This window comes from Pleurodeles waltl, chromosome 11 (assembly GCF_031143425.1).
Source record: "Pleurodeles waltl isolate 20211129_DDA chromosome 11, aPleWal1.hap1.20221129, whole genome shotgun sequence".
NCBI classification, from domain to species: domain Eukaryota; kingdom Metazoa; phylum Chordata; class Amphibia; order Caudata; family Salamandridae; genus Pleurodeles; species Pleurodeles waltl.
Genome location: NC_090450.1, coordinates 227,595,304 through 227,610,849, shown reverse-complemented (window position 1 = coordinate 227,610,849; position 15,546 = coordinate 227,595,304). Strand labels below are relative to the sequence as shown.

General features: G+C 41.8%; 1 protein-coding gene across 1 annotated transcript in view; it reads right to left on the bottom strand.

Moving 5' to 3' along the window:
• RAB11FIP1 (RAB11 family interacting protein 1) overlaps positions 1 to 15,270 on the bottom strand; it is a 49,320-nt gene extending 34,050 nt beyond the window's left edge. Inside the window, exon 1 of the mRNA XM_069213451.1 lies at positions 14,900 to 15,270. Within this exon, the coding sequence (XP_069069552.1) occupies positions 14,900 to 15,258 (359 nt within the window). The 5' untranslated portion in view covers positions 15,259 to 15,270. The remainder of the gene's footprint in view (positions 1 to 14,899) is intronic.
• Between the last annotated feature and the right edge of the window lie 276 nt (positions 15,271 to 15,546).

The following is a 15,546-nucleotide window of genomic DNA, read 5'->3' as shown; positions in this document are numbered from 1 at the left end:
ATTCCAAGGGAGGTTGGAAAAAAGTAAAGCTTTGCTGACCAGAAGAAAAGCTTGCCAAGGATTATGACAAAGCATTTCAGCCAATAGGCGGGTAATATCGGATTAAGCAGCTGCTTACTTTCTCCCATACCCAAACACTGCCAACAAGATGTCTTACTGAATAACAGGCTCGCTACTTCTATAAAAGTGCACACAGGAGTTGCTTACCCAATCTCGACACATAGGTAAATAGCACCCTGCAGGGCTGGGCCAGTTATGTGAAGACTCAAGTGACACTCATGACCTCACCACTTGCCCACGTTTTTTTTTTTTTTTTTTTTTTTTTTTTTAAATCAGGGAAATCATTTCAACTCTATGCTTTGGCTCATGTGTCGCAAAGTAAAAGGTCACAGAAAAGGGTAAAACATCCATGTAAAGTGATATGTGAAACAAGCACTGGCGAAGCTAACATTGCTAGCCTTTTTGGCTTGGTTGATGCGTGTTTTGTCATCTTTATTTGAGGAACTACTATTGTGGGAAGGCACTGAAAGTAACACATTTTGTGTGGATGTGTCTCTTGTGAAAGAGCAGAGCAGTCTCACTCACAGGGAAGCCAGCCAATGGCTGAAGAGGCCTTATTGACTGTCCCATGCTGTGTGCTGCAGTGCGCTGAAATGAAGTGAGACTGAGAAAATGAATGAAGAGGCCTGGCTGAAAGTCCCTCATAGATATGTTGCTCTTAATATTTTAGTCAAATTATGAAGGTCTTGGCAAAAATAAACCCCCCCCCCCCAAAAAAAAAAAAAAAAATGAATGGCAGACCGAAAAGGGAACTGGGTCGGTTACTAATTTGCCGATCTGTGCGTCTGATGTGGGTACAGTAATTCACCACACAGCCCTATGTGGGAAGCTTTGAAGATGGACCAGCTCTAGGTTGTTCCTCCTGTGTTGGGCACACCACTCCCAATGTGGAAACAACAACCCCATCAACAAAGCTCCGGCCACTCAGATTTGGCCCCAGTAAGTGCGCTCAGTCTGTAGAGGTTGAGAAAAAGGCAGCGCTGTCCTGCATGCATCAAATCACCTTCCGTTATGACTAAAGATTCCCGTGGGCACTAGTCTGCAGCAAACACGAGGCTTGGGAGGAACGTGACCTACATTGGAGCTGTATGTGCATCACTAGAGCAAGGAATGCGGTTGTCATGTAAGCTCCCTACCAGAAGATATTTAATTACCTTTCTGTCATGAGATGTTGAAACACAGCCCGCTTGCAGAGTTACTAGTTAAGCAGGTCAAGGGGTTTATATAAAAAGTTTAATTAGCGGCTTGTGGACGTCACAGTGAAAGGAGGAGTGGCGGCTTGTAGGCCAGTGACTAGGCACAGTATCAACTCTTCTCTGGGCTGGAGACCACCGGCTCTGGGGTTCAGTATGGAAGGACTGCCAACCACTTCCCAAAGTTAAATTGGTGCTTAATTTGCACTGGTGGCTGCAGGTGCTGGGGACACATTTTTAGTCACTGAAATGACATAGGGCAGGTGAGAGAAAGCCAAAATAAGGAGAAAGACAGGAAAACAAGCGATAAAGGAGAAAGTAGCTGCCCTCTTCAGGGTGGAGGAGACTGCTATGGAGGGTGGAGCTCTGCCACCGAATGGTGATCGTGAAGGCGGGGCAGGGGGAATCAGCCCTGAGCAGCGGCTCCTCCGTTTAGGTGGAGGAATGTCGCCCCCACCTGCTGCACCACATGTAAACACAGAATGATAGAATGGTCATTACCATTTTATTAATCTGTGTGCTGCTGGCAGCACTAGCGCAAGTGTGATGGTGGGGATGTAGATTCTTGCGGATGGCAGGATGACATCTGCAGGTGTTCAGTGCGCATGTCACATTGGCCGGCTGTCTATAGCTGCCCTATCCGTCATGCGCACTTCACAGCCAGCACTCCTAGTGCTGTAAAACAGCCAGGGGATTGCAGGTACAGGCCCCCAGCCTCAAAATGAGCGCTGGGGTTAGACTGCTCCAGCCAATGCTGGAGCTGCTCTCATGCTGAAAACAGCTCAAGAGCAGCTTAAGATTGGTTGGCTTGGCATGCACAAAGTTAACCACCTTCCTTCCCTTTCCTGCTCTCCATCTAGGAGAGGAGATACTGGGCAGCAGCATCTTGGTGGGTTTTTTGGCGTCACACCCCACAGATTTTTAAAGTTGCCACCCCTGTCAGCACTCAGTGCAGAGGTAGGTCTGCCATGTGGTAAATACAGAAATAGTCATCAAAAGGAGCTAAAATGCATAAAAAGTCGATACTGGCAGGACAATGTGTACATAGCTGGGTAGCATACATGCCAATAGACTCAAATTCAGGTGGGAAACTCAGAATTATTGAAGCCCAAAATGGCTTTTGGCTGTCTCCCGCCTTTAATTGCTTCTGCTTTATTAGAAGTCAATGGAGGGAAATATATTCTCTCGATTACTATTTAAAGATCTCCTACTTACCTCTCCTAAAAGGTTGGCATGTATGGGGTAGGTGTAAACCGCAAAGAGCAATGTGTACCTATTGGGCCACTGTGTACTATTCATGCTTACTGTAAACCTCTCTTACCGCTGTATACTTGTACTCAGCCTGGCACATAGAATTCCAATGTTTTCTCCATCTGGGCACTAGGAGACTGACCAAGCTAAGTGAACCCAACAAGGGGTCAGTAAAGCATTGCATACCTGTTTCACAATTCCTAGTTTGGAAGCGTGCTCCCAGAACCCAGAACGTTACTTCTGTAATGAGGTCATCTATGGGTTTAAAGTGTACTGTGCCATCATTCACTGGATGGTCCCTTTAAATAGAAACCTGGTAGTCTCCAGCCAACCCCTGGCCGGCCAATAATTATTGTACCATTAGCAGCAGCTGCCAATATTTGAGCACCATCCTGATATTACTAGAAACATTCTAGAACAGCTGTTCTTAACTGTTTGACTTCAGTGGCTCATCAATTAATCATTACTGGAACCTGGGGACCACCCTCTACCCCCACTGAATAATTACTGGAAACCAGGGAACCCCACCGAGTCATTACTGGAACCCTGAGACCACAGTCTAAGCATTTTTGATTACTTGAACCACAAAACACACAACAATACAGAGACAAGCATTCAAATACACAAGTGATTGACTATTTTGTTCAAATCATCAATAAAATAAAATAAAAACTAAACACATTATGTGAAAGTTTGAGCTTTTCTAAATTCAATTGAGGCCACTAATTGTCCATACTATATTCTGTTGGATGCACTTGCTCTGCTCCCAAAAATCAAAAGGATACTAACTTAATTTTTAGCCTCCAAGTTCAGACTCCTTAACAATTACAGACCATTATACATTTTAATTTTTGCTTCTTTATTAACCTATTGATATTTGTTTCTCTAAGCAGTTAGGAACCTCCTGAGTAGGTTTTGGAGACCCACATGGCTCTCTGGACAACAGGTTAAGACAACTGTTCTAGTATACGTCAGCATTACTGTTACACAATGGAAGTACAGTGACACCCATATAGTCCGAGCCCTAGTGCAGATACTTAAGAACATTTTATTCTTTATCACGATTTTGACAGTTAACAATGTTGTGCATTACAGGCACAGCAACCGACAGCGGTCGGTGTAAACTCTACTAACATTCTCCTGCCGTTTATGCAGTGTCGTAGTGTATTGTTTCTAGCCCTGTTTCAAAGGCATTGCAAGAATATTTTTCTGCTATGCTCCAACCAATGCACTGCCTTCCGATAGGCTTATAAAGGTCTTGAAGCAGCAGAAAGAGTTTTCCACCAACTTTAAGATGCTATAAACTACTTAAATATTTCATCAAGCTCCCCATTAGCACAGGGTTTGTTGCAAAACATTTGGAAAATAGTGTTTCAAAATGCATTTGTTGGCCCAATTTTGTAACCATTTTTCACTCTGGCTGAGGTGGACTGAAATTCCTGGCAATAGATGCTGTTTAAAAAGCAGAATATTTTTGTACCAAGTTCACCTGACACAAATTGCTGCGAGGTAAAGGTATTTTGACAAATACGATCATTAAAAACCAAACAGAAACCCAAAGCAGAAATAAGTAACCTACGCTCACAACACATAAAATGGCAATAATGACCCAAACAATCTTACTGAAATCTTTTCAGAGGCGAGCGCACAAGCGCTCTGTCCCTCTTGTAATCTCTCTTTGGACTTTTAACCACACCCATGTCATGCCTGTCACTTTCATTGGTTTGTGGGCTTGCCTTTTAAAATCAATTGGATTTCATAAGTGAAAGGAATGCATACGTCATGCCATTTCTGGTGCTTAGCCCCCCTCAAGCCCACCGGCCAACTACTGAAAACATACGAGGCTCCATGTTTTCAGCCAGGTTTCTGCACTACTTAATCTTTTTATTTTCCACACAGCGCGATTGCACTGGGTTTTACATAGCATGATCACGCTTGGTTTTGGTTTTTCAATTTCTGCGCGATCGCGCTGGGTTTTACATAGCACGATTGCGCTAGTTTTTTTTTCTTTCAGTTTATGTGGCAAGAAAAGTCCCGTTAGGAATTTACGATGCTAATAGCTCTAACTCGAACAAATGCGAGACCTGCTGCATTGCACGTGCTTGTTTAAAACTGAAACCAGCCTCAAGAATGAAACGAGAAGCACTCCAGCCCTTGAAAAACAAATAGGTCACTTTAGTTTGTACAGCCAAGCACACCTGTAAAGAAACGCGTGAACGCACATTTACTGGTCCTACACTTCCATGAACTTACCAAGAAGTGTTCAGTGTAAAACCCTTGAGAAAGGTCAATGCCACAATTTGGCTTTTCGCCCCACGCATAGTTTAAAATCCCACCAATTCTAGAATGCTGGAGCAGTGAAGTTAGCTGAGTACATAAACACACTGCAATTCCTGTAATGGAAAGCCCTCTGTGAGCAGCAGGTGTTTAGCAACTTTCCACCCGTGGAAAAGGAGAGCAGATGACCACGCTTATTTTTAGGCCTCACAGGAGCACACAAAACTGAAAAGGGTCATACAAATTACAAAGAGAAGGGCCCAGTCATCTGCACACTTCTACCCCTGAAGCAATTTTAGGCAGTCCAAGTAGAATGCAGCAATTTTGGTCAAAGGAAGCTGGCAATTGAAAAGACACGCACACACCACACTTCTTTTGGTCCTCTAGGGCAGTGGTCTTCAACTATTTAATACCGTGCCCCCTAGTGAAGAAAAAATAATAATTGCCCCCTCTCAGTATTTTTCACAATTATTTTATTAAACTGGCGGTGTTTAAATATGTCTAGAATTATTTAAATATTGCAGTTACGTTCTGTTTCCGATTTAAAATTGCAATCAAATACATGATTGCCAAACATACTATTTTGGTGAGGCAGGCTTTACTAACGTATAAAAGTATCCAGTGTGATTATCAGAAATGATACCAGCTAAGATATAAATGCTAAGAGGTTAGTGATGACCCATTACAGAACGGCTTACTGCCCTCACTAAAACAAAAAACAGTTATCGGTATAATGCTTCTTCTAGCTAGAGCCTGTCGCCCTCCCCAGGATCACTTAAGGTCCCCCTAGAGGGGCCACCCCCCCAGTTTGAAGACCCCTGCTGTAAAGCATCTACAATGCAACATAGAAACAGAAATCAAGTGAGGGCAATGCCAATCTGTCTCTGTTTGGGCTTACTGGCTTTACCAGTGCAGTTTGCCAATGCTTTGTAGTTGTGACTCCCCACTTTATTATAACTAGGCCCCCGGGACCCCCACTGAATTATTAGAATCCCAGGACCCTTCCACGCCGACTTAGTCATTACTGGAAAGCGCAGACCCTGGCCTAAACATAGATGATGATTTGAAACATCAAAACAATTCACACAAAAAAAAAAAAAGCCACTATATATATATATATATATATATATATATATATATATATATATACATACATACACACACACACACACACACACACACACACAAACATACACACACACATATAATCTGAAGATACTAATTTGATTTCTAGCCTCTAATTTCAAATTCCGTGACATTTACATTGTTTTAAAATGTTAAGGTGCACATTTAGCTACTTTATTTATATACACTTTTTTAATCTGTTAATATTATTTAATTTTCTAAGCAGTCGCGGACCCCCTGAGGAGGCTTTGTGGACCCCAGGGGTCCCTGGACCACAGGTTGGGAACCACTGCTATATAGCATGGAATAAGAAGCAACCACTCCTTTTATAGTTTTGCATAGTTAATTAAAACCATTGCAAATGCTAAAAACAATAGCAATTCTTGCAATTCTGGCCAATTATACTCAAATAAAAAATGCACAAAGTAGAATAGTACATTTGTACATGAAATAACAGTTATTTAAAAGATTGGGTTTTTGGGTCCGTTTATGGCCTTGTGTGGGCCATATCTTAAGTTTCTCATTTTGGGGCCCTCATGGTTTACAAATCAGCAGTCTTAACAGTTTCAAAAGTAAAATGCAGGTCTTATTATCTTGGACAGCAGAGGCTCGCAGGCGAGTACTTTAAATTTTTGAGCTGGGGATGCACCATTGAGCTCAGCAGTACTTCTTATTTCCTCTTACTTTTAGTCAGAAAGTGAGTGTGCGCCATATGCATGGTATTGAAAGTAAATGCTAACCCCTTTGGTTTTAAAGAGCTTGATGACCTTGGCCGTGCTATGTCCTAGCGCCACAAAGCTTCATATAGTCTAAGGTTTAAGATTTTACTCCCGGGAGACTGGACGCTGCCTTTGTCGCCTTACTTTCAATTGTAAAGTGTGTGCGCGTTGGGCAAGCAGATTTTATAATGCATGCCGTCCTTACTCATTACCTGCTTTTTAATATGTATGCAAATCACCTCCATCTTCTAGCCTAATGTTGCAGAGTTCTTTTAATACGGATTTAAAAAATGCTGTTCTGTGGCAAGTTAGGTGGATAGATGCTTCACTCAGCCAAGTAGCTACTGCTTTCCTGCAGGTGCACATGTGAACTTTCAGAAATGTTGGTTTTAGTAGCTTTTTATCTTTCGGCCATGACCACAGGCCATAAACAAAGGATGTGCACTATTGTCTCTTGTTCGTCTCCACATAGACGACACGAGGGGTTCGACGTGAGAAAAGTGAGCTGACATGTATTCCTGTGGTCTTGGGTTTTATACAAGTTGTTTACCGTCCAGGAATATTGTCTCTATGAGAAAAGAGTCTAACCATTTAGGTAAGAGAAGTATCTGTTGGAAGATTTGGTTACTCAGCAAAAGGCTGCTTTTTCAATGTTTGTGGACCAGGCATTTCGGATGCCTAGTACATCTACTGCCTGTCCTAGATGTACTGCCCAGGAGTGGCATTATTTGTTCCTCTGCAGGTCCTCAATTTCCATCCAGCATAGTTTATTTTAAGAACCTCTCAGAGTTGTGCAATCTCCAGCATAATTTGACAAAGGAATTAATGCTTCGTAACTTTTGATTTTTTAAAACCACATTCATGGTGGACCCGGGCTGGAGATGCAGCATTTGGGATGAAAAATGCAGATTTTTAGACTTTCGTTTGAAGCTTGTTAAGTGCTTCCATTTCCCTGCCATGCATTATATTTTAAAATTTAAACCCTAATTTTAAAAACTTATTTTGCCTTTATGGCAACTAGATGTTTAAAGAACATCAAATGTTCCACTGTGATGCCTAAACACTTATGTGGCTACAACCTCGATCTTTTTGTCCTCTATTTATCAGGTAAATGACTTGTATTTGGTGTCGACTAGACGGACCACCCTGCTATTACTGAAGTTCAAATCTAAGCCTTTCTGGTCCATGTAGGTTTTTTTAGTGAGTTCATACTGAGCTGCAGACCAACTGGCGTTTGGCTCAAGAAGACAATGTCATCAGCATACTATAGACATCCATTTTTTTCTGTTTCCAGGGTTGGGTTGACTTTCATTTTGTGGATGATGGCATTTTAAGTTGCCTAGATATAAAATTACACAGACTTGGCGATAACATGCATCCCTATTTCGATCCATTTATAGTAAAACTTTTTTTCATTACTCTACTGCCATCCCTTATTTTGACATAAATCCATATAACTATACGATTGCTCCTCGAAGCTTATTAAGGATGCCCCATTCAGACAGTACTGCCCAGAGGCCACCACGTGGAAGTTGGTTAAAGACTGACTTGATGTCGTCAAAACAAGCAAATAGTCTGGTTTTGCTTTTTTGGTCAGGATGGTAAGCTCTGTTAAATTTGTAATTGTGCCCATGCCTGGTCTGAACCCCGTTTGCGTTTCAGAGATTAACTTTTTTCATTGATCCATCCTTGTGGGGCTTACAGCAGGCATCATGCATATAGTTTTGCCTTGACGTCAATGACTGAGATTAACCTATATTGGCTTGGGGAGGAATGACTTCCATTCTTGTAGATGGGGTGAAAAATATTTCCTTTCAACAAGTCTGGTATGATGATAGTGTGGGATATTGATTTAATAAGGGAGTTAGGCAGCGTCCCCAGAAGGCTGTGTTCTGCTTAAAGACTGCATTAGGCTGCGCATTTGGGCACGCAGCGCCATTCTGGCCTCAGTTTTTCAAAGATTGTTTCTAGCTATCTAATGTTTGTCATGGGCACTGGATCATCAGGTGGGTGCTCGAACTGTGATGAATAACTTGGAGGTTTATTTGGACGCTTTGGGTTGCCAGTTCTTGCTTTACCTCCTGGAACTCCCTGATGATTTCTGATCATGGCGGTTTCAATTGATGTTTGTTTTGATCGCCTTCCTCCTTCCGGTGGTTAACTGACAGGGCATATATTTCACTGATTTTTCAGCTTCCCAGACCTCTTCCGCTATTCCCCCCCATGTTTGGTGCCAAGCCTTTTCCCCATTACCAGCCCGTTTGTCACTCACCAGAATTCTTTGCCATTGTGCAGTTTGCTGGCCCATAATAACTTGTTCTAGATTTATTCTTGCTGCTTTCCTTTTGTTTTCCAGCATTCGTTGTGGTACAATGTTCTTAAGTTTTGCAGATAGGTTTTTTCAATCGTCTTCCCTTATGCTGTTATTCTTCTCACTTCTCTTGAGATTTGTGTATTTATCTTATGCAACACAGTGGCATACCGGCTTTACCTACCTATTACCCCTTTGGTGCTTAATCCTTCTGTGTTTGCGAGTGGTAGTGTTCTGGCCAAGAATTTTAACAGATGTTTTTGGATTAAGGTTGCCTGGGCCTTTTTGCGTTGTCTGCTACTGTTGTTCCTTCTTCTGATATTCTTGCACAGGGATAAACCTCGGCCATAATTTTCTTTGTCCCTGGGCCATGCCATTGTTGCCCTTTTAGGTTATAGCTGACTGGTGTGGACATGTGCACCTCCAAAATGAAACTAATATATATATATATATATAAATAAAATGTAAAAGTACAAACAAAAACAAAAAAAGATCGTTGGGGGGGGGGGGGTAACAGAAGCAGGTGGGCAGAAGCAGCACGTGGCCGCAGAGGAGACTCAAAATTGTGACTTATCAGTCCTTTCAAGCCGCAAAAATGCTAAAACTTCGGATTAACCAAGAAGGACATTTTGAAACAAAGAACATTGTGTTCACAGATGAAATTGCTTTTGGATGAGCGTCCTGTTACGAGTCAATAAATTCAATAGAATACAAACAGGTATACAGGCGACTGCATAAGTGTAAATGTAATATGCCATTTATTGTCGATGTAGAGTGCGGGCAGGGGCAAAGCCTCTGGCATCTAATCAGGGCCCCTTTAAAAACCCACTTTCCATCAGAGTGGGCGGGCTACTAGGAGGGGAAAAGCCTTTGATTGGCCAAGCATAGTACCTTGCTGGGTGTGAAACGAATGGCGCCGAGTGTTGTGCCTATGAGGAGAGTTATTTTCATGCGCAAAACAACACGCAGTCTAGGAGGAAGTAAATAATGTTTTTCGAATGTCAGTTTTGATGCACTCTAGTAATAAACTGTAAATTGTACTTTGCACTGCAGCAATAAATGTGTGAAATGAGTTTATTACTTCAGTTGATCATAGTAATTTATTTTCATTGCATGACGCACATACCTCAGATTTAGGAATGCGACTGATGTTAAGCAAATATTCCACAGGAAAGTATTCAATTATCCTTCTGGACCAAGATAAAAATGATAATCCATTTGCGGAAAAGGGGCCGTACAAGGCAAATGTACGAATAAAAGAATTCTAAGGCAAATAATAGATGCTTTTAATTTTAAAAGCTATGTTTCTGATGCGAAATGAGTGCATTCTACTACATCTTTATCAAGAGACAGGCTATCCAATGAAGAGACCACTGTCAACATGAACCTTAATTAGTTAAGAAGCCTACGAGAAAACTTTTAGCCATCTCTAAGCGAATGCTTATTAAGAGCCATTCCACAAACTTGAGGGCTCCCGCCCATTGCCCGGCTTTATTTTATCTCTTTTGCTTGCTTATTATTCAATGGCTTTGCATTCCTCTTCTTGTGTTTGGCCTTACCATAGAGAACAGCACGATTACCAGCCCTTTGATTGGCTGACTTCTTTGTTACACTGCCCACATTTCACATTCAAGCAGCTATTTCTGTAATACTTACTTTACCACTTCATAACACAGCATTTGTTTTCCTCAGCATCAAATGCCTATATTGCCCCATTGCCCTCATGCCAAGTCCTAACTGCTCCTTCAACTGCCCCACCACCTGCTCCTCTTTAGATTTATTTCCTGTAGTTTAGTTTTTTTGATGGGTATGACGGCTGCAATTTGCTGCTGTGCCACTGCGTCTTACAAAAGGCAATTTTATGCAAATGAATATTATATACCAACCCAAGTGGCATACAGCATGTTGGATTGGTAAAAAAAAAAAAAAAAAAAAAATTAAATGGTGTCCGCATGCAGTACCATGCAAGTGCATGAATATGCAGTTACGTGATCCCACTGTCATCACGCCTTGCTCCCACATTTCCCACTCCCTTAAATTTTGTATGATTCGGCTAGTGAGTCCTACCGCAGCTCAAATCTGCCCATATTTAGTAGCAATGAGGCTGGAATTATCGAAGCAACAAGGCTGCTGCAATGATGGTCACGCACAGTAGGAGACTAGTGCATTCCGCTTCGCGCAGAGCCAGAGGCCACCTGATTAATGAGGATGCAGTGTGGTACAGTACCCCACAGTCCGAGGTCGGGATCCAATAGGATCAACATTCCCAAGCTTTTTACATTTCTTTGTAAAAAAAAATATTTTACCAAAACAGTTCCCATACGGTTTATTAAAACAAAAACACCACGAACTGCTAATGATGAGACTGAATTGCCTCAGGCTGAAATGGAATTTGTGTGTGTGTGGGGGGGGGTCCTCCTTTATTAACACGTGAGACAAGGGACAGAGCTAAAAAAGAAACACGACTTCTTCTCCAGTGTCCCTGCTACATGAAAGAAAAAAAAAGTGTGTGCAACTAGTTAATCAATAAATCTAAAGACTGCTAAGGAGATTAGTATAGGCTTGAATTGAAGCTTATTGATGACCGTTATTCCATTGGAGAGGGTCTCTCAGGATGTTAAAAGGTCTGGAAATTCTCCTTTTAATTGAAAACTATATTTTAAAAAGTTTGCACAACGCATGCCCGATTACAGTGCTTTAAAAGTTGTATTTTTAGTAAACACTTTAATTGTTTGCCATTTTGCGGAAGCCCTTTTTGTACTGCCTAATGCTTTTTTTTAAAAAACATTGACTAACATTTACCCTGTTTTTGTCACAAGCTGGGACCTCATGCCATTACTGCCCAGTGAACTAACCAGGATTCAGATCAATGGCGCTTATTTACAAATACACGGCAGCTAACGTGATTTTATAAAGGTGCGCTTCCCTACCAGATCATAGCATTTCTCACAGATTAATTACATTTGCATTTATTTTTCACTTAAATTCTTATCATTAAACTTTACATACAGCTGCTCGTACGTGAAACAAAAGAGAATATTGTGTTCATTTTAACTACATCTCTGGCCCAGCTACTGAAGCAATCAAAATAACAGTCTTTAATGTACTTGGACCACTGCTCATGAGATGATACATCCTATAATGCACGTAGATTGTTTTCAAACGGGAAATGGTAGACCTTTGGCGAGACTGATGCCTTGTACCCACCAAATTGGGAAACGGTTCTTTTGTGGCAAGTGTATATAGTAGTTCGGCACCGATTCAATTGGACCTCCCAAAAGCAATGTTAAAATGTAGCTGCCTTTCTCCCTAATGATTTTACATCTGCACAAAATATGCTTGAATGGAATACACCAATTATTATAGATAATGTTGTGGATTTTCTCCAGTATGTATATTGGGATAATCCTGTGGAGACCAATAGGAAAGCTGGTGTTGTTAGTAAGTGGACTGACTCATGCCAAAAAATGAATGCAGTATTTTAAACTGCAACATCTTCATAAAGCCAATTTGATATGGTTGTCAATTACAAGAGATAAAAGCAAATTATAAAGGCGTAAATACACAAAAGAATATTAAGTTTTACAATCAGTGTGGGAAAAATGCACTCCACATTAGAGAAAAGGTGATCAAAATGAATTATTGGTTTTATGAAATCTGTCAGAACTCTGTTAGGAAAACTATTCAATTCCTGAAACTGAATAGGAGCAGCAGATTCACATCCGTCCGACCTCCAGTGTCAGAGTCACAGCACCGGGGACACAGTCTTCAGTCTGCCAAAATAATGTATTTGTTTTTATATTTCATTGTCCGTGCTTTCAAAAGGTGCAAACAGAGCAAAGAGAAAATTTTCAAAAAAGGGGAAATGGGAATTTTCACAGTGATTATAGGTTAATAAGTTTAACTCAAGTTGCCTCCAAAACATTTGCAAAAGTACTTGTTATATCTTAAGGGTGGATTGTCGGCAACAACTTAGTGCCGTTAGAAAATGGTGGATGATGATAAGGGCACTCTACTGGTGACTGTTTTGCTCTTTGGGACATTGTACGAAAGTGTATTGAAATAAATCAAAAAATTGTGTTGTTGCTTTGTGGACTTTCGCACAGCATTTAATACAGTGGCCAGTTATCTTCCGTGAAAAATAAATAAATATTGAACTGGGGAATATCAGCCGGGCCCAATTGGCACTTTTTCAATTATTACACACCGTAAATTGGGCAACAGTAGAATTAGATTTGTCTAGGCATTTATCCAGTAGAATAGAGATACTAAATGGATTATGACAAGGATATGCGCATGCACTCCCTTTTTGGTCTTTATATTTTTTCTGACCTGCCCATGTGTTGAGAAATACACACTTGTTTTACCTTAAGAAGCACGATGTCCATATACAGTGCCACTTGTAGGCCGATTACCTGATCATATGTGGACACAGAGAAATAGGCGTACAGAGGAACCTGGACGTTTTGGGGCAATGCTGTAATAACAGCTTTCTCAACATAAACAAAAAAATAAGGGTGCTTGGTCAGAAAAAGGTGAATAAAAAATAGTTTTTAAATGACAAAAAGGTGGAGGAGGTTTCAACATTCTCAGTCTCTTGGGTCGCTTTTTTACGAGTTTAATATGGAATCGTTATTTTACAACATTAAGAATTAGAACAGCAGCTTCTGCTGGGGGCATACTGAAATCTAACACTAGTTACAGATGGTATTCTTTGTCGCCCATGCCTTTACTCAGATTCCTCCCATTTCCCTTTATAGTTCCGAGATCATTGATCTGGATCTTAAAGACTGCTGGGAACCGACGGTAAATAGTGCTTTAAAATGGTTATCGCAGGTACTTTAACAAGCTGTCAGTAGAGGAAATTGCAAATAAGATATCGTACATCTGGAAGAAGGCAGTAACCAGTGAAATAAATAGGGCATCATCGCTAATGAAAATGAGATAGAGATATGCATAACGAGATGCAAGTGGAAACCTTTTCCTCACAAATTAGTATTAATAATAAATAAATCAGCCTATATTATATATCCGTAACAGTCGACAAAAATTATGTATCCCGTTTCACAAATCTATCATGTTATACTGTATAGGACCACGGTCTTAAAGACGAATCTTAAGGGCATGCAATGAAATCACAAGTGCCATTCTGAACAGGCAAAGCTTCACATGGCAATCAAACCTGCCTCTTGTCACCGTCCACTTATTCATGCTTGGAGCCCGCAAAACTTGTGTAGTAAATTCCCCCACACCCCAATATGGTCACTCAAACAATACAGCCCTCCCACTTATCATTGAACACTGGCGACTTACCAATATTTTCTGTTTCACTGGAGAGAAGCATGTCACAGGTCCCGCCAATACAGCTATGTTCAGAACCCCTCTCACCAAGATTTATCCTGGCATTAAATAGACACACAGGTTTTATACCCCTTTCTCCTGCGCCAAATACCTGGCGTCACGTCCCATCCCAAGTGTGTCTCCGTCCGGACTTCTGATCCCTATAGCAACTACTAAGCACCGGGCAGCGGTTGAAGGTTCACTGCCCTTCTAACACCTTAGGCGAGTGTTAGCCCAGAACGTCTAATGTACGCTCCTGCTGGCAAACGGAATGCATCATTTGTGATGTCAGATCAGATATGCTCTCCGTAACAATACTTGCAAACTTGCCGCTCCGGCCGATACTTTACAGCACGGCTGAGCCATGCCAATCCCTATACTGTCAATATCTGAAAAGAACCTGGGCGGACAATTTAAGGTAGAAAGAGAGAAAGGTGTGTTATATGAAATAGAAGAATAGGTGTGTTAAACGAGAGCACCTAAAAAATATACACAGAAAGAAAAGCACTAATATTCTATTGCCTTAGCGGAAAGAGTTTGCATTTATGTATCCTACATAACTCAAAAGTGAAAAACCTAACAGCGCCCGCCCGTCCCATCATGTGATTTCGCCCAGCACTCACTGAGTCTTCCTGCGACTCCGTTCCTGGTGCAGCTGGTAGAGGTCCAGCCCCACCTCGCCGAGGTGCTTGTCCAGACCGACTAGGGCGCGGTGCATGATGATAAGTCGCAGGGTACCACGGCCGCGGTGGTCCTGATGCAACAGCGGCAATTCAAAAGTTGCCTCTTCTTTCCAGACGGGCGCATGGCTTTTCTCGGCAACCGTCGTGCTGTAGCGCTCTTTGCCCAGCTGGATGATGGCGTAGGCATCGTTGGTGCCCGCTTTGCCCTTGCTGCGAAGCCCGCGACCCTGAAGCACCGTCACCTGTACGTGGGTGGGGAGCCAGGAAGGCTGCGATTGATACTGTTGCGCTAGCGACATGACTGCAATGAATGAAGCCTCCTACGGCTACTCTACATATATACTAACATGACGGCGCCTTTAAAAGGCGGTGCTAAACTAGACTTATATGCACCAATCACCGTTGAGGACGAGACTAACGCAACATCGCTCGGACTCTGTTATTGAAGGAGTCTTTAAAGGTATACACCGCGGTGCATTAACCCGCTCACGGTGGACGGTGCGAAGATCTCCGCCATATTGGGTTAGGTAGCCATGGAAGCACCGTGTTTTGCTTACGAACATCCAACGTAGCCGTCGCTTGAAAAC